Genomic DNA, 25,186 nt, shown 5'->3' with positions numbered 1-25,186 from the left:
AACCCCCCCCCCCCCCGACCCCCGCCCCATTGCCATCTCTAAATGTGTATAGTATGGATATTGATAGAGTTGAGGCTAAGCTTATACACTGCTTAGTTAGAGGCCGGATGGATGGGTTTGAAGCATATCTTACTCTGGTCTATGGTTTCACTACATTGGATCAAATAAAGGCCTTATGAGCAAGATATCTCTGCACATATAACTAAGCTTTGGATAGTAGATGGTGACTTTAATGCCATGTTATACACACAGGATAGGATGTATGGCAACCCAGTGACAACAAATGAAATGGCTGATTTTTCTGATTGCATACACCCCCTTCTCCTAAATGAGCTACCTTGGAAAGAAGATTATTACACTTGGTCCAATAACCAGTAAGGGGCAGATAGGATATTGAGCAGAATTGACAGGATCTTTGCCAATGATAGTTGGATGTTGAACTGGGGTAATGTTTGCACTTAATATGACATATCTCTAACTTGTGATGACTCACCTATGCTGATTAATATAAAGACTGTGAAACTAAATATCAAGTCACCATTTTATGTTTTTCAATGTATGGGTTGCTCATGAGGACTTTGACACAGTTGTGGTCAGTATTTGGAGAATGAGGGGAAGCTGCTGATAATATGGTGAACATTTGGAAGAAGCTAAAGGCACTTAAACCAGTATTAAAAAGACCCAATACTAATGAATATAAGGGCATTTCATAGAGAATTGAGAATGCAAGGTCTGACCTTATCAATGTTCAGGAGAAAATGAAGTTACAATACACACAGATAATCTGCTGGTACAAGAGAAGAATATCTTACAGAACTTGGAGAAATGGTCTCTAATTAAAGAAAGTATCCTGAATTAGAAGTATAAAGTTAAATGAATTAAATTAGGAGATTCTAATACCAAGTATTTCTCTGTTGTCATGAAAGAGAGAAGTCACAGGAAGCAAATACTGGAGATTACTACTGCAGATGGAATGAAACTGACTACTCCTGCTAGCATTAAAAGGAGTTAGCCAACTTTTATAAGATTTTGATGGGAACGTTTGCTACTTCTTTACCTATTATCAACGGATACATTATGCACAATGGACCTAAGCTTACGCATGATCAACATCTAAGCTTATGTGTGGAAGTAATAGAGTTGGAAATTTATGAAGGACTGTGTTATTCATGAGGATAAGGCCCCTGGTGTTGATGGCTATAACTCATGTTTATTTAAAAAGGCATGGCCTATAATCAAACATGAGTTTGTGGAAGCAATTCGGGACTTCTTCGCTACTGGCAAGCTGTACAAAAGCCATAAATTATACAGCAATTACCCTTGTGTCTAAGGTGACTAACCCAGTAACAGGAAAAAATTTCAAGCCTATTGCCTGTTATTCAGTGATCTATAAGATTATTTCAAAGGTATTAGCTAATAGACTACAGAAAGTCATTACAAGTATCATTTATGAAGCACAATCTGGCTTTATCCCTGGGAGGAAAATAGTTGATAACACCATCCTATCCCATGAGCTTGTCAAGGCTTACACAAGGAAGAATACTTCTCCAAGATGTATGATCAAAATAGACCTGACCAAGGCTTATGACTTTGTAAAGTGGATTTTTTTGGAACAGATAATGGTGGAGTTGGGTTCCCCAGAAGGTTTCAAGATTGGGTCACGGCCTGTGTTAAGACAGTGAGCTACTCTACTGTGGTGAATGGGGAACCATCTGCTCCTTTCCCACCAGCTAAGGGATTGAGGCAAGATGACCCCATCTCACATTTTCTATTTGCAATAGTCATGGAGTACTTGAGTAGAAGTCTGAATGGCTTAAAAAAGGAGAAAGATGTTGAGTTTCACCACAGGTGTTCCAAACTGGATATCACACACCTCAGTTTTGCATATGATTTGGTTTTGTTTGCAAGAGGTGATGTGCCATCTATTACACATATCCAACGGTGCCTCAACCAATTCTATAGTGCTTCGGGCCTCCAAGCCACTCGGGCCAAGAGTTTTATCTACTTTGGTGGTGTTACACAATCAGTTAAAGAAGATATACAGTAGAGGTTTGGATACTCCAGAGGTGAACTGCCAGTTAAGTACTTAGGAGTGCCATTATCCACTAAGAAGGTGTCTTTAGCTCTATGGCAACCTCTGATAGAAAAATGGTGGCAAGAATCTCATCCTAGACTGCTAGAAAGCTATGTTATGCAGGCAAGATTCAGTTAGTGCAATCAGTATTCTTTGGCATTCAGGCTTATTGGTCGCAGTTGTTTCTAATCCCAAGTAAAGTGCTGAAAATAATAGAAGCATACTGCAGGAGCTATGTCTGGTCTAGTGTTAATATAATCATAAGAAGATCACTTGTGACCTGGGAGAAAATGTGTTCTCCTAAAAGTACTGGAGGATTGAATCTAATCAACCTTAAATTGTGGAATAAGGTTGTTGCTACAAAGAACCACTGGGATCTTGCACACAAGTTGGACAAGTTGTGGATCAGGTGGATCTACTCTTATTATATAGAAGACAACAAATTGCTGACATGCCAATACTTCAATAGGCTTCTTGGCTGGCCCGCAAGATGATTGGAGCAAGGGATATGGTGGATCTAAGTCAGATAATGGCTAAGAGAAATTGTAGCATGATCAGGCAATTCTACTATCAAATGCTGACAATTTCCTAGGGTAGAATGGAAGACCTTCATGTTTAGGAATGAAGCAAGAGTCAAAGCTAGGTTCACAATGTGGTTGTACTTCCAGGATAGACTACTCACCACTGATAGGCTTGTGCAATGGGATGTCTGTGGATGCTTTATATGTCATAGGTCAATCCCATACTGAGAACAGAGGCCGTTTTTTTGTTGAATGTGACTTTGCTAAGAGAATATGGAATAGGGTTCTACTATGGCTACAAAGACAACCTTATGGAACTTACTCATGGAGCCAACACTGGAGATGGGCGGTGAGGAATGCTAAAGGAAAGTCTCAAGTTGCTGCCACTTTTAAGATGATATATGCTGAGACAATTCACATGATCTGTGTGAGAGGAACAATCGAATCTTTGAGAAGACCAAAAGAGAAGTAGAAGAAATAGCAAGGATTATTGCATATGTATGTAATGTGAGAGCTAACGCTGAAATCAGGAAACTAATGCAACGGTTAAAATTTTTTGAGGTTTTTTTATTTGACTAGGATAGCACATAAGAAAGGTGAGCCAAGTATTTGTTTGTACAGGGATAGATAGATACACTCTAATGAGACAGTTGACTGAGATAAAGTCAGCTGTGGTATTGTAATGACTCGTTTGGTGATTAATAAAATCATTTAATCACCAAAAAAAATGATACTTTCTTTTTCAACAAAATAAAGTATTTTCTTTTTAGTTATCGAGCTCAAAATTCAACGTTGTTCTTGTGTGAAAAAGTAAAGTAGCACATTAGTTACTTTAGGTATGTGTGAATTTCGAAAAGAATAATTAAATTCTTGAAGAAAATAGAGTCTAGCGGGAAGGGATGGAAGGAGTACAGGAAATATGGGGATTTTGGGGAAGGTGGGTTGAGGAGAGTAGCATAAAAAAATATTTTATACTCTCTAAACCAAACACTAGAAAAATATTTTTCGAAAAACGTTTTTCACTCACCAACCAAACAAGAGAAAATAAGTAATAAAACCACTAATTTTTCAGAAAACATTTCCCTGAAAACATTTTCCATGAAAAATATTTTCCTTCGTACCAAACACACCCTAATAGTGATTGAATTTTATTTGGATAATGTTCACTTATTTTTTTCAACTTTAAAAGACCCAATGCGAGGGACCGATAAATATCGCTGATTACGCTTGTCTCAACTCATGTCATTATCTTTTATCATGTAAATTGACAAGAGATTAGGATTTTCATGGTTCACTTTCATTGTTTTGTGAAAGGGATTTGACATTTTGACTTTCTGTTAAGGATCTTAGTGTTTGGACATTACTAAAGATTCTTTTCCAAAATGTACATTATTACGCATGAACCTTAATTGATCGAAATGTCATGCGGATTGATAAATTCTTAGTTTTATTTTATAGGACCGCACTATATTAGACTGTGTAAAAACCTTTACACCATCAATAGAATAAATTATAGAGTATTAAATTATTATTTTTTATCAAATTATTAATTGACCATATTTATTATAGGTATTAACTGTTGTAATTACCTTATAAGCGATATGGTTGTGTAAAGACCTTTATTTATATATGGCATAATACATACGGAGGCACCTAAAGTTGGCACGATCTTTCACTTAGACACTTAAACTAGGACTCTTTCCACTTAGACACGTTTCTTAGGCAATTCTCATACCAATTAGACACGTTTTTTGTTGGTGGCATATAGCGTGACTTCAAACCTATTTAGGCGCGTGAAGGCTGAAAATTGGAGATTTTTCCTTTCCCAATTATACAAATAACGGTAACATCCATTGTCAATTATTATTTAAACCCTAATCCCTTCCCAATTCTTAAAAAACCCTATTTGTTCGCTTCTCTTCTTCTCAGATTTCTCCAGCAATTCTCCTTCAATTTTTGTCAATTCCTTTCTTTTCTTCTCTTCTTTCTCTTGTTTCTTTCTGTTCTTGGTATCAATTAATTTCTTCTCTTCTCTTCTTCCTCTCATTTCTGTTGTTGCCGTGTTTATGAATGTCGAACTTATCGGAATCAACGAATTCTTCAATGTCACCTTGCGCTGCCACTCGAATCTGTAAGTGTGATGTTTCTCCAAAGTTGAATACTTCTTGGACCCAATTAAACCCAGGTCGTAGGTTTTTTGCTTGCAAAATCGAAAGGTAAATTGTTTGTTCATAATTTGTAAATTCTATTTTATGAATTATTTTCTTTGATAAAAATTGATAAAAGTGTTTTGTGATATTTGTAGAAAAAGGTGGATGTGATTATTTCTGTTGGTATGACGATGAGATGCCTACTCAAGCGAAGAATGTAATTTGGGGTTTATTAAAGAGAGTCAAAGCTTTTGAAGAGGAGAAAGTTCGAGCAAAAAGAAGACGGATCGTTTTGACGATTGTTGTTGTATTGTTGGTCGTTTTATGGAAACTGTATGACTGATGTACTTTGGTTGTTGTAGGTGTTGTTGGTTGTTTTAGGTATTGTTGATTAATATGTTATGTTGGTGATGTTGCTTTAAACTTCTGTTTAGAAACTGTTGTTGTAATATTCAGCTGAATTTTGTTATAAAATTATGAATTTTGTTATAAACTTCTAAATTTTAAAACTGCTGTTGTAATATACAGCTGCTGAATTTTGAAAGTGTTGTAATATACAACTTCTGTACAAGGCATAGAACCATAAGATGCAGTTTCAAAATTCAGAACATATAGACTGAAATTGCTGCTATATAGACTAATTATTCAGAATATAGAGTAACTATTCTGCCAAAACAAACAAAAAAAGGCTGAAGTTGCTGCTACATAACATATATCCAAAATAGAAAAGTAACATTACACGACTGAATATTACAATTAAAGTTTAGTTCTTTCAAAAACTAGATCCCAAAATATAATAGGCTGCTGCTACATAACATATAGACAAAATAAGTTCCTAAGATACTACTTCTTGCTGAAGTTTGCATTTATCTGCTGCAACTGGGAAGTTGTGACAGCATCTTGACCCTTCCACCTCAAGCCTCTAGCCTTAAAACCAAGGTCAATTCCTGTTGGAGCTGCACTCTTATAAGTTGAACCACTTGCAATAACTCGTTGGCTTGATGTTCCGGGCTGCAGTTTGCCAAATAATGAACCACAATCAGTAAGTTATTTCTAAGTCATATTATAGATAAAATATGTATGAATATATACATTTAGTATTTGAGCTCCACTTGCAGCTGTGTAGATGCCAAATCCAACATTTTTGGACCTTTTTTGTGCTCCTTTTTCAGCATCTTCTTTACTTGCACCCCTTCCTCTCTTTTGGCTGGTAGTTGCTTTACCCTTTGGAGGAAGTTGACTACCTAATCCTCTTCTAGCAGGCCTGCTCGAATCTGTTGAACTTGGTGTTGGTTGGCTTGAGCTTCTAGCTTCATTAACCCTTCTAACCCTTGTTGTATCAAAACACACATAGTTTGTAGGTTGGCTTGAGCTTCCAACTGCATCAGGTTGACTAGCACCTTGTGAGCTTTGGCTACCTTGCTGTGAAGGCATCCAATTTTCAGCCTACATAACATTGAGCAACAGATTACATAACAGTGATGGAAACAGATTACTAGATTCATATGAACAACAGAAAATATGTGATGGCAACAGAAAATATTTGACAAGAAACATTTACCTTACAATATCTTTTGTTATGTCCTTGTTGATGACACTTGGAACATGTCATTATCACTCCATACTTGGACAACTTTCCATATTTCTTTTTTGGTCCATCTTTGCCTTTTCTTCTGTTCCTCTGAGGTCTACCAGGCATGGGTTTAGGTTTGGGAGGCTCTATCTTAGGATTGTTGGTTTCAGGCCACATCTTCATATTTGTCATAGGCTGGATGAAATACTTGTATGCCTTTAAGAGGGTGTCCCTCTTATACCAATGCTCCACTGCCTGTTCAGGTTCTTCGTTTATTCGATAGTATGCAAGAACAGCATGTTGACATGGAATACCCCTCAACTGCCAAGCTCTACAAGTGCAAACCTTATCAGTCAGATTAACTACATGCTTATGCAGTCCTTCTCCAATCTCAAATCCAACATCAGCATTCCAAAGGACAATACATTTTCTAGAAAGCTCTTTGCTATCCTCTAACAATAGCCTTGCCATAGGTGATATATCAGATATCCAAGTATCAGCAAATCTCAACATATCCACTTGCCTAGTCATTATTTTCCTTCTAATCTCCTCCAACATAGTTATAATTGATTTATGCCTAGAAGCTAAAATCCATGAATAAAAGGTCTCACACATATTATTTTCAATAACATCACACTTGGAATGCACTTCGAAATAAGCTCTAACCCATGACTTTTTTTGGATATTATAACAAATCCCTACAAATATCCTTACCAAGTTTGTCCATTTTATCAAGCTCCTCTTTAAACTTAACTTCATAACTAGATTTAGAGCACCTTTAAAACTATTTTCTCCTTTCCTCTCCTTTCCATTTCTTATGCCAATTAGACCAGATATGCCTGGCACACATCCTAAATTCAGCATTGGGTAAAACTTCATTCAAAGCTGCAGCAAATCCCTACATAATAATTAATTCAAATTACAGCAGCATATCACTACAACAGCAGAATACTTAACAGCAGAATTATTTTCAGCAGCTAATTACTTTTAGCAGCAGAATGCTAATGAACAGCTAATTACTACAACAGCTAATTACTTAACAAAATAACAGAATACTTAATTACTTAAAAGACTACTTAAGAGACAACAGAACAGAATACTTACCTTTTGCATATCTGCCATCACAGTCAATCCTTCTCCAGTTCCTAATTGCAAATCATCTTTCAAGTAGTTGATGAAAAAACTCCAGCTATGTTTTGTCTCCTGGTCCACAACTGCCCATGCTATAGGAAACATTTGCTGATTTCTATTTTAGCCAACAGCAACTAGAAGCTCACCTTTACAAGCACCCTTTAAGAAACAACCATCAAAACCTATGATTCTCCTACATCCTTCTAACCAACCTTTCTTCAATGCATCAAAGCACACATAAAAGTAAACAAAGAGATTTTTTCCTAGCTCAGTTTCACTGTCCATCCTTACCCAACATGAGCTACCAGGATTGGTCTGTTTTATCATATCAGCATAATCACATAACCTTGCAAACTCCATATTCCAATCACCCATGAACTCTCTGAGAACACGCAGTTTAGCCCTATAACAAATTGTCTTGCCAACATACAATCCTAGCTTGTCCCTACACAACTCCTGTATTTCCCATATCCTTATGTGGGGCTGCTTAGTTATTTCATCTTTGAATTTCTTTGCAACAAACTTTGAAGTGCACAACTTATTCTTGTTTGAAGTATCACATTTGTGTACTGGGTAGTAGTTCTTTACTTTAAAATCACCCGAATCTCTATCAATACAAGCATAGCACACCCATTTGCATCTCTTTGATTTACACTTAGCCCTCACCCTGTGTGGTTCATTTGGTCTCAATTTAATCTGCACCTTGTACTCAATTGCATAATTTGCTAATGCTTTCCGAAACTCTATAGCATTCTCAAAATCATCCCAAGTTCAAATATAGCAACTTCACAATCAGGATCATACCTGACTTTTGTACTCCTCCTTCTTGCTGGTATATCAACACCAGGAATAGCTTCAGGATCTAACTCTTCTGTGCTATCTTCACTATCAGCCTCTGAAGTATCAATAAACTGCTCATCACCACCTAATTTACCTACATATCTTGAAGTCTTGTTTCTTCCAATATCCTCAAATCCTCTGTCAATTCATGCTTCTCCTAGTGGTATCTCATCTGTTGCAATTGGTTTTTTCCTCTACTTACCCTGCCTCTTGCTCCTCCTTTCAGCCCTTAAAGATCTCAATTCATCATCAACATCTGAATCATCTTCTTCAGGAAGAACATCTTCTTCTGATTCACTACTCTCAACATCTGATTGCACTCCATCTTCATTAACATTATGGTCTGGTGGTTCATCTTCATCAGCAGCATTTACGGTTGGTTCAGAAGAATTGTGAGTTGGTTCAGCATCATTCAAAGTTGGTTCAATAGGCGGCTCAATAGGTGGTTCAGCATCATTTTGAGTTGGTTCAATAGGTGGTTCAGCAGCATTTTGAGTTGGTTCAGTAGGCGGCTCAATAGGTGGTTCAGCAGCATTTTGAGTTGGTTCAGTAGGCGGCTCAATAGGTTCTTCAGTGCCCTAGCTTTAAATTGGTCATTACCACCCCCACCTACTTCTGCCCCACATAAAAGACCAACATTTTCTTTGACTACTTCAGGCTGACTCACCCCATGACGCAAATAAACATCCAAAATATCACCATGTTTTAAATCTTTCACAAATTCATATAACTGAAAATCAGAAAAGACTTTGATACAATCACCATCTTTTTCCTTTTGACAATAAAACCCTTCGACAGCTGCATACCCAAGGTCTTTAGCATAAGAAGACAACTCGACAACACTAAAATGGTCTTTATCGATAGCAACAGCAAAGGCATCTAATTCCCCTTTGTATATTGGGACAGGTTGCTCGATAAATGTACCCCCGTGGTGAAAGCGATTAAAATATAATCATCCTCCATAATATTCCGTTACATAAGACGACAAGGGACCAGCACAAAGGAAAACCTCAAAAAAACCCTAGCTTTATCGAGAACTTACAAATAAAAAGCCCTAGCTGTAGCAATAGAAAATAAGGAGAAATTGCACCTTGAAGCTTTGTAAATACGGTGAGAAATCAGTGGAAATACTCGATTCCAACACCATTGATTAAAAGAAAAAGAAGCTTAACAGTGGTCGGGAGATTCTTCATTTTCATCGATGGTAAAAGGAACGGTGGTAATATGTTTTTATCGTTTGTTTAGGGATAGTTATTTGTATTTTAGTGGAAATAACACTATAGCTGAGGTGGACAAAAAAAATGATGTGGCACGATTTATAATGGTTACTTTTGCCACGTAGACGGAGATTGCAGAACACGCGCTTGGTTAATTAATAAGCCAGCAAAAAACGTGTCTAATTGGTATGGGATTTGCCTAAGAAACGTGTCTAAGTGGAAAGAGTCTTAGTTTAAGTGTCTAAGTGAAAGATCGTGCCAACTTTAGTTGTCTCCGTATGTATTACGCCTTTATATATTAATACATAGAACTTACACGGTACGCGAAAAAGGACACATTTTTCGGACAGTACGTGCGCGGCCGCGCTCAGACCGCGCATATCCACTTTGATTCTGCCTGACGAGCGCGGCCTGAGCGCGGCCGCGCACTTGACGCGCACTTTCACCATGTTCTGTTGGGAATTTGGGAAAACGTAAAACATAAAAGTTGTATCCCTTTGAGTTAGCTTTCCAACCATATATTGTGGAGCCCAAATGGAGTTCTGAGCAAAAGGTTATATGCATTTTACTAGACAGTGCGCAATATGCCTATTCGATTCTCCGTTTGTTCTAAACTATCATCCGTTGATCCCCGAAAACGATCCCGGCTTAATTCCTTGGGCTTTTACTCAGACTTCAAAGCTCCAAATCACTTGAGTTCATTCCATAACCTCTACATAGCTCGGAATCACTCCTGTAAATCATAAAACACACAATTAGTGCAGTACACTAGCGATTACAGCTCAAACTCAATTAAAGTGCAGTAAATTTGAGTGTAATAAGCGACTAAAATACGTAATTATAGCCTATCGTCGGACCTTATACATGTAACACCTTAATTAATAGCACCTAGCTCCAAAAATCACTTCCTTTGGTTTCTTTTTCTCCCGCCTCATCTCTCAAACTAAGTGATGGGAAAAGCACCACAAAAGAAAATCAAATAGAGGATATATAAATGTGATTTGTAGATCCTATCACTACTAGACTGTCTAAAACTATCCAGAAATGGCGACCGAAATCGATCGGAAAACCGGAGAAAACGATCGATTTCTGATCGACTTTAATTCGTCGAAATTAGGCTGGTCGGTAATAAATAGCGGTCGAAGTCGGTCGCAATTTCCGATCGATTTCGGTCGGTCAATAAAATTTCACAAGCGACCAAAAAAAAAATCTGCCGAAAAAATCGACCGAAGTCGAATGAGGTAAAATATAGGATATACGACAACAACAACAACCCAGTATAATCCCACTAGTGGGGTCTGGGGAGGGTAGTGTGTACGCAGACCTTACCCGTACTCTGGAGTAGAGAGGCTGTTACCGATAGAGCACTCCTCCTTCCAAGAACTCCCCACCTTGCTCTTGGGGTAAAATATAGGATATATAAATGTGATTTGGAGGTCCTATATATATTATGGTTTGGGAAAGTTTTCTAAAACCAATAAACCATCACTTAGGGATTTGACTCTTGACATTATTTTTCCATAAGGTTCAATTGTAAGTTTCCGCTAAAATTTGAATTACATCAGTGTGAAGTTTCTTTAAATATATGTTATGAAACCATTTCTTGGAAGATAAATACTGTTATTCAGTAATTTCCGTGCATCTTTACGTGTTTTTCTATTTCTGCTAGTTTTGACTACCTGTTGAAAATTAACTAAATGTATAGGAACAATTAATTTCTTGAGTGAACTGTTAGATTATGAAGTTTGAAAATTAGTTTCTTTTTTCTTCTTTAACACGGTGTGGCAAAAAATCAACCAATGGAAATTTTATAGATTTTCTTTGTGATCCAGATTACTTCAAGTCTTTTTCTTGTTTTTACCTTTTTGACGTACTAAAAATCCATGACGTGCAATCACAGATAACATAAGAATATGTTTCCTCTAATTAATGGAACTTTTAATCTTTATAATTAGTTCTGTCTTCTCTACCATGATTTTCCTGTACATAAATTCCATGACTGCCAAAAATCGTGACTACGATCGGAACTGCAGTTCAATGGTTGCGACAGAACACTATATGAAAAAAATTTATCTCATAAAAAAAACGGGGAATATTACTCTGCAGCATGGTGCACGAAGTATCCCGTGTGCAGGGTTAGGGGAAGGGTCACACATCTAGGGGTGTGATGTACACAGTCTAACCTGATGCAAGCAACAGTGGTTGATTTCACGATTGGAACCCATGACCTATGATTTGTTAGCTTTTTAGCTAATTGTTCTTATGTTTTGATAGTGTTTAATGCCCTATTTATTGAAATAAATTGGATAATTGTGCTGTGAATGGTGTATTTTCAGGTTTTGAAATTGTGTGAGAACTTTGGAATTGGAGAATATCAAATATGGGCAAGAAGTCATCACTTTAGAGCTAAAATTGGAGAAAAGTTGAAGCAAAAAGTTTTTTAGGCAAACCGTTGGACACGGTTGCTCCACCCATTGGACACGGTTCAAGAGAAGCATGGAGAGTTGAAGAAATGAAGCTTCTGAAATTCGTTATGGTTCAGCTGCATCTCACGGTTGGTCCGACAGGGCAATTTTGTCCACTTTTAGGACTTAGTATAAATAGTTATTTTAAGTCATTCTGGGGCATCTTTTTGGGGAGACTACTTTGTGCAGCAGCTTTCGGGATTTCTTTTTGAGGAATTTGGGTGACTTCACCATTGTTCTACACAATCGTGCTTTCCTCTTTAGCTATTATGTTTAAATTTTCATTTCATTCCTTAGTATGTCTGGCTAACTTTATTAAGCTAGGATTATGAACCCTAAGTGTGGTTATATTTTTGGGTTATTAATATAAATTTGAAATTTGATTAAGCTTTCTGTTATCTAATTATTCCATGCTTTATTGATTGATTTTGTGGTTGCAAATACTATATCCATGTCTATTTTGCTTGTTCTAGCTTGGAAGAGTAGAAATGAATTAAGTTGGTTAACCATTTGATTAACGAAATCTAGCTAGGAATAGTGTGATTTCTACTTGGGCTAATCAATTGCTTATCGTTGACTAGAATTAAATATTTGTATACCCAAAAGCATAGCCTACACGAAGGGGAAGCAATTCTAGCTAGCACTTTTTTCTTATTTGTTACAATTATATTTTACTCGCACTCTAAGTGTTCGATAAAATTCCTAAACTAGTTTTTGTGGTCATTCTAGAAGTAATTGAACCACTCTTTGTCTGAAGATTACATTAAAAATCATCAAGTTTATACACATTTGTGACACTCTAACACACACCTCCTTGTGGGATTCGACCCCAACCTTTGTTAGGTTTATTATTGCTAATGACCATGCTACTTTCATATAGAGAGTAGGACTGGACGTCATCAACCTGCAGATCACACGAAGATAACTTACCGTTGCTCCAAGGATCCCTTTCGGGGAACGAAACTCTATATGAAAAAAACTTATCTCATAAAACAAACGGGGCCTAAGACTTTTCAACCTTAAAGAAGAAAAGAAGTGCTTTATACCCTCGATTAAAAAAAGGAAGAAAAAAAAAAGCATACGTTACTAGGTTTTCTTCATTAAAGAGACAAAAAAAAAAAAAAAAGTACGGAGGAAATAGTGGTAGCCTACGTTACTAGGTTTTCTTCATTTTCATATAGTAGAATGAAATAAAATGTAGGGAAGAGAAATTAAAGCATAATAAATTTGATCAATTATTGAATTCCCTATGAGGAATATATACTAAGAAGGTCACGACATCTTTCAATAAAAGTGTCCCCCTCTTCAATTTTAGAATTTAAATTATTGTTCCTTTTTCCATTTTTTGTTACGATAGATATATTTTTTTTTCTTCGAAAAATTCTCGAGAAAACTCGTAGTCGCTATCCTTCGGGTGTGTACTAGGTAACCTGCTCACTGTGTAATAGCTCGCAAACCATACAAGAGATGTAAACCACTAGGCAAGCGCGATACGACGAGCTCTAATTGAAGAGGCTGCTGAAGAGAGGATAATCAATCACAGCCTCACAGGTCTCCGAAAATCACTTACCCAACCGACTCAACAAACGCTTGCGGGTATTACGATCGAAATTGTTACTATGAATCTAAATGTTTCACAACAGAACTATACTGCTATTGGTAAAGTCTTTCTTTTCAATTCTCCATTTTGTTCTTGTTTATTTAAAGGAATTGATACATTTTCCCAGGACCTAAAGAAAGGAAAGAATAACATCTTAATTGACCAATTATCAAAACAGATTAGTTGCTTTCATAAAATGACAATGACTGATTACCATAATTAGTATCACAACTTTATTTATCAAAAGGCATATCTTTATTGATTAACCAAAATTATGATAAGAAGAACGATATTTTGGCGCATTGTGCCAACTTTATGTTTAATATTCTTTTTCTTCGTTCTAGTTTACCTAGAAATTAATCTTTACCGGCTTATTTTTTTGTAGTCTAGCTAGCTCTAGGGTTTTGTATTTCTGCATGAATACTTTCTATATTAGTGCTAATTAAGACTAATTATGTCAAACTAATATTAACAAGCTTAGCCATTGATAACCACAGAAAAAAGTTATCTCGTAGACTATTGAGTTTTGAGTTTAAGTTCTATTTATTGACAGTGTAAAAAAAACTATACACGATTAGATAACAGAGGCGGCACCAGGATATAAAAGTGGCAGGGCATTACTATCGAATAAAAATTTGAGCAAATGCTGAAGTGAGAATCAAACCCAGGCAGCACAAAAGTTAATTTGTGCCCTCCTCCCCCCTCCCCTCCCCCCAAAAAAAACGGCCAAGGCAGCTGTCTAATAAGCTTTGAGTCTTAGGGTACCAATCAAAATATATATATCAGTCATTTAAAATATATAATATATATACATACATTATTTCCGAAACTACTGGGGGCCGATGACGCCCCTACCCTAAGGGTAAGTCCACCACTTATTAGATTACTTATAGGTAATTACATGTAAATTCTATGAGAAACACTAATAGATACATGATCAAAATGTTTAAGTAACATGTTATAATGTGTTACAATATTACAATATTGTTAGTATAAAAATTAATATCATTACAATGTCAATGTACATATATAACATAATTAAATCATGCATCATTTCCCAATTTAGGATGCCTGTAATGCATTGAATGTAATGGTTTCCCATTTTATAAAGCTTAAGCACAATTAGGATAAGGTTTAGGATTAAGAGGTTAGGAGATAAGAACGAAAAAGTCTTTGTACCAACACGTAATATTAGTTCAAAAAAGAATATAATTAGTCAATTGCATCGAATTCATTGTTGAAGGAATAGTGAAGAATTAGAAAGGAGTATAAGAATTAAGGTTAGAACGTGTCTTAAAAGTGTCTCCTTTGAAATTTTGGAATTTAGCCTCTATTTACTTTCTCTTTGTCTTTTTTCCTTTTCATTCTCTTCACTTCTTGCCTTCTTGGTGTTATATATAAAGATTGATATCAAGTACTTAGGAAGGTGAATATTTACCAATATAGTTAAAGTACTTTTATCAAATGTCTTTGTCAAATTCACAGAGCTTTAATTTCCTTCAATGGTAACTTGCTAAAGTGCTTCTCCAAACCTAACGATTAACATCAGCTGACTTTTGCATCTTGGATTACAAAGAAAAAATTATTTACGACAATAACAACAACAAAAACCCAGTATAATTTTATAAGTGAAGCCTCTAGAAGGTATGTAGTGTGTACGCAACCTTACCCCTATCTTAAGAAGATAGAGAGGTTGTTTCTAATAGACAAAAGAAAAAAGTTTAATTGTTACACAAAATATTAGGAAGGGAAATTTATATAATATTCATAGAAATAGCGCAAGTTGTCCACCTTTCGGCCATGTCTTCGACGAATGTCTCTATCCTGGAGTTTCAAGTTCCACAAATAAAACTTCAGGACGATGGCTATTTTTCAATTACAGGTGCTGAAAAATGACTATACACCCTATTTATTATAAACTAAAATTATTTTAAAATATTATTTTCTATAGCTACCTTTTATATTTTATAGCAAAATAAGTATTTATGGTATATACGACCATTGAGGCATGAAATAAGGCATGAAATACGCTATTTATGTTTTTCCTCTCTCTTAGACAGCTGGACATACCTATTTTTAAGGTGATTGTCGTTACCGTATTCATGAATACATGGCGCGAATACATGTGAATACATGCCCGTACAGTTGGACTGCCCTGATTTTAGGCGCTTTTTGCTGTTGTATTCATGAATACATGGCGCGAATACATGTGAATACATGCGCGTACAGCTGGACTAACCTGATTTTTGGCGCTTTTTGTTGTTGTATTCATGAATACAGCAGCGCGAATATAGCGAATACACTACCGTAACAACTGAATAGTAGCAATAGGAAGTAATTATGTATATGGTAGCTATATGAAGTTAACAGCCACTAAACAATAGTGGTTTCTGAAAATTCCTCTTTCTGAATTTTACCCCTAATATTCAGCTTAAGTATTGATGTTGCAATTGGAGAAGCTTCAGAATTATACTGGCCCATAAGTTATCGGGCTTGAGATTGCAAATCCAGCCTCTTGAAGTTCAAAAAGTACGTCTTTACACAAATAGCCAGCCAGTTTTACTATTTACTTCTTCTAGTCGGTTTACATAAATTATACATAATTATACATAGACTATATATATTGTATATTTGCCTGCTATTTTTAGTTTTAAGTAATTTAGTGATCTGCTATTTTGGTTAATTCTTCGTCGTTTAACTCGAGATAGTAGTAGACTAGTAATGTAGATTATAGATTTTCCAAAAGACAAGTGAAGACAAGAGTTATATTTAGAAAAATTCACAATTTTGGATTTTATTCTATTCTTCTTTTTTGTTGTTTTTTATTTAATGAACATATATAATATATTGTATGATAGATGAAACTAAGGTATCATCTTAAGATATTTATTGAAGAAAGCTTAATCTAGGAAAAAGAAAAAGTAAATATTCCGTTTGTATCATCATTCCATATGCCATGAATCGAGAACATTAATCCAAAATTCCAAATCATATGCTTAAGCGCGACAAAGAATAACTCACATGTTGTTTCAATCTAGTTTCAAAAATTAATTCTTCACCAAAAATCAATAAAACTACATTTTCTTATTTTTTAAAAATAAAAAATGTCAGTGACTTTGGCAACGATTATTCAAGAACTTTAAATAAGTATCATGTGCCTGAAGAAATTAAAAATGTCATGAATCGAATCTATCTTTCAGTTTGTAAATTCTTGTCATCATCAAAGTAGAAATTCTCCCCAACCTTGCGGATTCCACTACTTTACAATTTTTCTTTTCTTGATTCAACATATCAAAAATAAGGAAAATGTAAAAAAAAAAAAATCTTTTTATTTGTCTAATTAAAAAAATAATTCAAGCACTGGAAACTAACATAATATCAAATGCAAAATAAAATACTTTAAATTGATGTGCATTCAAGAGAGGTATTAGGTAATCAATTTAATTAACAACTACTACCATATCTATATAAAGAAAGTATTATTAACGACTATAGCATAGCTTCAGGGAGCAAATAGAGTGGCTAACCTAGTAGCAAAGAAGGGGTTAAGATGCATAAGATAGTAATATTAATCTTTTGTACTTAGCAGTTCTTTTGTACTAAGGAAAGTGTGGAGGTCGAGAATTAAAGTTGACGGTGGACAGGTATATAAAGAGTTTTTTCTAGTCTTGCAGTAGTATTTAGTATTATTGTTGTCTTTCTTACTTTTAGATCTTTATTTCTATCTGTTGTGTCACTCGTTTCTGGTATCTTACTGTTGTTATTCTTTGTTGCTTTCTTTTCACTATCCCTTGAGCTGGAAGTCTATGGAAAATAACCTTTCTATTTTCACAAGGTAAGGATAAAGTCTGCATACATATTATCCTCCTCATACCCCACTTATTAAACTATACTGAGTTTGTTGTTTTTGTTGTACTTAACCGTTCTTCCTTTTTCTTCATTAGATTCACTAGCTAGAGACAGATGAATTAGGAATTACTTTTACTAGATGGACTATGAATACTTGCTATTTGGAAGAACCAAGTATTAGGACCAAAAAATCAGGTGTGATGCGGAATCTAGCAGAGCAAACCTTGAACGACGATAAGTCCGACAACAAAATAGAAATATACCAAAAGAGACACAAGCATTTAACGTGGTTCGGTCAAGTGACCTACGTCCACAATGGAGATGAGCAATCCACTATAATAAAAGAGAGTATAAAATATCGAGAGAACAACCTCACGAAGAGGCAAACACAAGTGACACACTAACACTTGTCCCGTAAAGTTCTCCTCCTAAACACGACTCTCAAACCCCATATGGCTACATTGTGGATGCTACTGAATGAGAAGGAAGGATCCTCAATTTATAGAACTCCAAACCTTTTTCCTACAAGAAAAGGGACTAGCCAAATATGAAAGAATTATATTTTCCTTCTAGGAAAAGAAAAACTCAATTATGGTAAATATGTTGCCCTTTCCTTCATGAGATAGGAAAACCAATTATGGTAAGAAAATCTTGACAAACACCTAACAATTCTCCCCCTTGGCATGAATTTTCTGACAAAATAAACTTGATCCACCTTCTTCACATAGCCTTCAACAGGTCGCATCTCCAAATCTCCACCACAAAGTTTGCCTCAACGTGCGTAGCACTTCGGTCAAATTTTTCAAACAAAAATCACGATTATCGTCAAATATGTTACAGCTAGAACTAAACCCGCCAAGATGAACCTGTCTTGAACCTCGCTCTGATACTACTTGTTAGGACCGAAAAATCAGGTGTCATGCGGAATCTAGCAAAGCAAACCTTGAATGACGACAAGTCCGACAACAAAAGAGAAATATACCAAAAGAGACACAAACATTTAACGTGGTTCGGTCAAGTGACCTACGTCCACAACGGAGATGAGCAATCCACTATAATAAAAGACAGTACAAAATATCGAGAGAACAACCTCACGAAGAGGCAAACACAAGTGATACACTAACACTTGTCCCGTAAAGTTCTCCCCCTAAACACGACTCTCAAATCCCATATGGCTACATTGTGGATGCTACTGAATGAGAAGGGAGGATCCTCAATTTATAGAACTCCAAACCTTTTCCTACAAGAAAAGGGACTAGCCAAATATGGAAGAATTATATTTTCCATCTATGAAAAGAAAAATCCAATTATGGTAAATATGTTGCCCTTTCCTTCATGAGATAGGAAACCAATTATGGTAAGAAAATCCGGACAAACACCTAACACCAAGTGCATCACTCATTCGCATAATGTATTTAGATTAATCTTTTGCTCTAATTGTTAAGAAATTAAACTATTGGATGATCCTCCTAATTTTAGTTACTTAAGATTGAATAGTAGACTGATAAGACCTACCGTTCTAATAGGTTTTCACTTGAATAATGCATTACTAAAAAATAAGATTTAGCGGCGAACAAATTCTGTAATTAAACAAAAAAAATTTATAGCGGCAGAAACGAGCAATTTAACGACAGACTAACGATGCAGTTCCTAGCTAATTCCAGAAATTTTTTGTAGTGATGGTTGAGCTACTAGTCATCTTCCCAATCATAAGCTCACTTGAAATGAAAACACATGTAGTGTGGGGAGTAATTGATTTATGTCCGTATCTACATTGTCAATCTAATCAATCATATTTGGAATTAGTATTATGTTATCATAATCAAAGGATCAAAACAAATGGATCTATTCATTTCAAACCAAGTAACTCAATTCCTTATCCTTTTCTAAGGTCACATGCATAGTCTCAACTTTATTTATATCCAAATTTAGATTAAAAACAAAGCATCCATTTCTTCTCCACTATACCCTATTACTCAAAATAGAAACCATGTCCCTTTTGTTAAGAATAAAATTCTCTCTATACTCTACTTCTTTCCCACTCCCAATAATTGATTCCCATTCTTTCTACTTTAATTCACTTCCATTATTTCACATCCTTCTTTTTCCTTTTCATTATCTTTTGGGAGTGACTTTTTTTGCTTTTGTCTTTTTAAGTTGAAGGAGGCAAAAGAGAGGAGTTTAGACTATAGAAGGGTGTTGTCTACTTTCTTGTCACTATTGTAATGTACTTAAAAGAAAAAACAATAGTATACATTACAACTCTTAAGTTTGGAATTAGACTTACATGAAATTTAAATATATATATATATATATGCATTTTTTTCAGCATCGGTATCAGAAACTACTAGCTCGACTAATTTGGACGTGCATCATTTACGCCCTCTAATAGGTGTAAAATACTCGCTTCTTATAAGAAGTTTCCCCATTCTCAGAGGTCAAACACAAAGCATCGAGTTAAGAGTTGAAGAGTGCTGGAATATATCTCAAACTATTTTATCATACCGCTTAGTTGTGACATTATGCATTAAAATACTAAAGAGCTTCCGTTTCAATTTTAGTTTGATCTTTTGTTGCCCTACTGAATTGTACTATAGAGCTTTTTTTTTATAATTTGGATTCTAGCTATTTTTGTTTATTTTTGCAACTTATTGAAATCCATTGTATAGAGCTACTATAGACTGTGGCTAATTTTGAAAATTGCTCAAGGGCAAAGAATGTCTATTTATCTAAGTATTAAGAGGTACTACTATGACATTGAATTAAATATAAATGGAAAAAATGATTGTCACCTGTCTTATTATTGTTATCATAGCTTGCTTTATTAAGTTTCCCGTGAATGTATAATTCTTAAATTAGTAAAGAATTAATATGAATGTTCATAACTAAAAGTGTTAATATCAAATTGTTCTCTTTCGGCAAAGTAGAGTATTCTCTGTCTCTCATTCCACTTATCATCGTTTTCATAAATAGTATAAAGATAACTATAACCATATAATAAATAGATATATATTCATATGAACATACCTATAATCCAATTAAGTAAAAAAAATCTTGCGTAAAATAAATTTCTAGAAGCAAAAAGAGCAAAGTTAAGAATATCTTTTTGACAAGTTAGATTAGGGAGGATCAATTGATTATTTAGTGGTCGCAACCATGGCTTTGATACACCGTCAAAGGTTATGGTAGGATGAACTAGATCCCTTCACCTTTAATTGACGATTTTGGATTTGTAAATGAAATAAATCCTGATAATAAATGCTTTCCTTGTAGTAAATCTTATGCAAAACAAATTTGGATTAGTCAGAAAACCAATACGAGTAACGAACACATGTAGAACCGGACTCCATCTTTATTTTCGTCCGATTAATCACTTTTTCAAAAAATCTATCAGCGCCAGAACAATATATATATATATATATATATATATATATATATATATATATATATATATATATAATTCTGGCCCCTACCTTCAAACTCTCAAATACCTTCTTGGTACTTTCTTACGAATCATCCACTAAACTCTTATTGGATATACCACTTGTTTGATTCCCATGATAACAACAATGACATCTATGTTCTTATATTCCTTCAAATTAAAGTATTATTTTATTCTAATACTCAGCACTTAGCATTATAATAAAACTTTGAACAAAGCAAACTTTTTGGATTTGTTTGCCATTTCCACTCGACTAAAGAATAAACATTGGGAAAAACAAAGGTTTTGGTTCAGAGGAAACATCACTATCTTGAAGTATTAAATAATAAATTATTATTCTGTATATTTTCTTGGCTAAGTTATGGTTGCCGCCCTTTTGATCAAACCCCACAATCCCACGTTTAATTTACTTGGAAATAAAATAATATTTTAATATAAGATAGTGTAATATTTTAGTCAAGCACGTTTCTTATATAAATTAAAGGGAAAGAGGAATCAATTTCCAAGGAGGTAGCAAAGCAAAGTTCATTTTCAAGATCATACTTTTCTTGACTCCCTTTTCTCAAGGCTTTTCTTTGCATGTAAAATCCATCATTTCAATATGGTTTTCTTTACATTGTATCAAGACCTAAGTACTTATCTTAATGCATCATCCACATGTGTACTTTTGACTCAATAGTAGAAGAGACAACTTAGACCACTAATAGACCTAAAACACCCCACCCCCAACCCAGGGGCGGAGCTAGCATAGGTGTTACGAGTTTGGTCGAACACAGTAATTTTGGTCCTAACTTAGTAATTTTGGTCCAAATTTTATATTTGTCTTAAAATATTCTTTGGATATGTATAAATTGTTAATTTAGAACCCAATAAATTAAATGGACTAGAATACCAAACGCATAAGCTTCAAACTCTAGCTCTACCTCTGCCTCTGTCTCACCCCCACCCCAAACTCCCATCTCTTATTTCATAAAGAATTTTTCTAAATCCACTCATTTCGTGTTGAAACTATGTTTATATCAAAGGCATATACGAGATAATTTGCTAATAACAAGAATAGGATTGAACCAAAAGTATAATGAATGAGAAAATTAAAGAATTTCGAATAATATGAGGAAATTTAACCTTTTCCATGTTATATATTTACTTTAAAAAGACTGTTAAAACTTTCTAAAAAGATTAGCTTAATTTATATTTAAGCAATTTTCTTAGTTTCTCTATTTTTTTATTGGAAGTGGGAGAGGGGCAAAGATTGTGTAATTAAATGGTCAACATTCATCCACAAGTAAAAGAAGGGGGTCCATCCACATGCATTTAGAGCAGACTTTGATGCTCATACAAAGATCATTATTCTTCTTACTAAATGGCACATTGCACAATCCAACTATCACCACATCATCAATTAACAAATTCCATTTGAGTTTTTATGGTTTAAAAATAGGGGCGGAGCTAGAGTATAGGATACGAGTTGTCAAACCAAATTGTTTTTATTTAAATTCTATATTTATATTAAAAAATTTCTTTTATATATATATTTATTTATTTAATTACGAACTCAGTAACTAAAATGAGCTATGAGTTTATCAGCCAGTTGAAACCTATATAAATTTTAAATCTTGGTTTATTATCATGTGGGAGAAATTTACACTTTCTTTAATGGGGTCTACATACCCCTATTCATATCATATGTTTTTTCCTTTGGACACGTATATGAAATACTTTTGTCATCATCTATAAAATACCTCTTTAGCCTTTAAATTCTCTTTCACATTCACTCTAACTTACTTGCAATTTTCTTCTACTCTTCTCTTCTATTGACATATGAGCAAAAACATAGTAATTATGAGTAATAATTCCTCAAATGAAGATGATCAATTTGAGTTAAGAAGAGGGCCATGGACTCTTGAGGAAGATAATCTTCTAATTCATTATATTTCTACCAATGGTGAAGGTCGTTGGAATGCCTTAGCTAAATGTGCTGGTAATTAACACATCATTTTCTTTACATTATTCTTGAATTTAAGTAAGAAATATTTTCATAAAAGTTGTACTTTTTTTCATTCTTATAGTTGAATTTGAAAAACATCTATTGTTCAAAACAAGATTTTTCCTATTATTTATTTTCTAGCTAATGGTCTCCTCCTAAAATATAATATTATAGAGATAGGCAATGGAAAATATGTGAAAATTGTATAATATTGGAAATTCAACAACAACAAACCCAGTATTTTCCTATAAGTGGGGTCTGGTGTATAATATTGGAAATTAAAAATTAAAAAAGGAAAATCTTTATTTGTTTTATTGAATTCTTTTTTGCAGGATTGAAGAGAACAGGGAAAAGTTGTAGACTGAGGTGGCTGAATTACTTAAAACCTGATATTAAACGTGGAAACCTCACCCCACAAGAACAACTCTTAATCCTTGAACTTCACTCCAAATGGGGAAACAGGTAAATTCAGATATCCAAACTCCGTCTTCTTCGGACTTTGATCCAGTCCAGTGGTAAGAGCGCAATACGTGATATATAAACTAAACATCACGAGTTCGAACCTTACCATAGGTTAGGCACATGTCATGAGTTCAAACTATGTAAGCAGACAAAATCTTGATATTTAAGTAAAAAAAAGGGTAGAAAGATAATTATCACATCTTGATATTTAAGTTAAAAAAAGGGTAGAAAGATAATTATTATCCATCGAGTTTTGAACCGTGCGATACTGATTATTGACTTTGTCAAACACATAATTCTTGATTTTCAAATGCCATAATAAGGGGTCATTTTTATTAATCATGTTTGTGAATCCAGGTGGTCAAAAATTGCTCAACATTTACCAGGAAGAACAGATAATGAAATCAAGAATTACTGGAGAACAAGGGTGCAAAAACAAGCAAGACAACTCAAGGTTGATTGTAATAGCAAAAAATTTGTTGAAGCAATCAAGAGTCTTTGGATGCCAAGATTACTTGAAAAAATGGAGCAATCTTCCTCCATTGAAAAACATAATCCTTCACTAATTACTCCCTTAATCAACAATCAAGAACCTTATGATAAGGAAAATTCAAGAATGTATTCAACAGATTCAATGAATATGTTGAAGTTGCAGCCTAATGAGATGACAAAAGATGTCACAATCTACAATAATTCAGTACAAAATGAGTGTTACCATGTGGAAAGTTTAAGCCAACAGCCAGATTTTTCATCTCAAGAAATGTCAATTTCAGAGTGTGAGGTGGCAGAAGCTCATTGGTTTAGTGATGAAATGGCTGCAGCATCATTGTGGAACATGGATGAGTTTTGGCAATTCAGAAAGCTAGGAGATATAGACATCTAGCTAGACTTGTGCCAATTTTCAAAGTCAGAAGAGAGGGCCAAAAAAAATGCTAATCGTAATAATAGTATTTTGAAAGACTTACATAGCTATATATCACTTTTGATAATGCCTATGTTATAGTTATAGTAGGTTTTAAAAGTTCTGACTATGACTTAATCTCATAGTTTTCTAGCTCTAATATACTTATTGTACAAAGAAAATATCAAATGGCTAGTTTTTGTGTTTATATATTAAGAACTTGTGCTTTTCTTGATTTCTTGTTTAATTTTTTGTGGTTTTTTTTTTCTTTTTCTAGTAAGGAGTTATGGTTAAGAATACACTTATTCATTAGTTGATTCATTAATTGAGGAGATGATTCTTTAGTCACAGAAAGGTAACTAAGGAAAGATCAAAAGGCTGTGGTCAAATACAAGGAAACTGTTAGGAAGTGACTTACTGAAAGAGAGAGCTCAAAATGCCAAGGAAAAAGACCATAGTGTTGTCCAATCATGTAAAGGAAACATGTATTTCATAGTATTTGTATGTAATATAAAAAGGAGTGTGGCCTATAGGTGATAACCCCCCTCCAAACCCCCAAACAACCTCACACATCACAAAAACCAATCAATATCTGAAATTCACTTGACCGACTAATTTGAATTCACACAACCGACTAATTTGAATTCGCACCTATTAAGGGTGGAGAGATTCCAATCATAGATTCCAATCATCATACCAAACCCCATGTGGTCATCCTCTTTATTTCATCATACGATTAATGCTATCATACCCGATTAATATCTGAAATTCACTGGACCAACTAATTTAAATTCGCACTGAATATGACTACCAACAAAAGATAGATTTTACGTTCGCAAATCTCGAATGCAAGACTAATGGTGAATAGACTCCAACCATCTTATGTTCCTAAATCTATAATCCCGCATGCAATACTTTTGATTAAGGATGGAGAGATTCCAATCATCGCACCAAACCCCATGTGGTCATCCTCT

At 34.6% G+C, this 25,186-nt stretch overlaps 1 protein-coding gene across 1 annotated transcript; it reads left to right on the top strand.

Annotated features, from left to right (window-relative positions):
* Window positions 22,624-24,441, top strand: LOC109235238 (transcription factor MYB108-like). The gene is made up of 3 exons (XM_019401273.1): window positions 22,624-22,843; window positions 23,182-23,311; window positions 23,669-24,441. Exons 1-3 carry the CDS (start codon window positions 22,684-22,686, stop codon window positions 24,192-24,194), a joined length of 816 nt encoding a protein of 271 aa, XP_019256818.1. The 5' UTR covers window positions 22,624-22,683; the 3' UTR covers window positions 24,195-24,441.

This window comes from Nicotiana attenuata, chromosome 12 (assembly GCF_001879085.1).
Source record: "Nicotiana attenuata strain UT chromosome 12, NIATTr2, whole genome shotgun sequence".
Classification (NCBI taxonomy): Eukaryota; Viridiplantae; Streptophyta; class Magnoliopsida; order Solanales; family Solanaceae; genus Nicotiana; species Nicotiana attenuata.
Note: the sequence above shows the minus strand (reverse complement) of the source record. Positions and strands in the feature narration are given on the sequence as shown.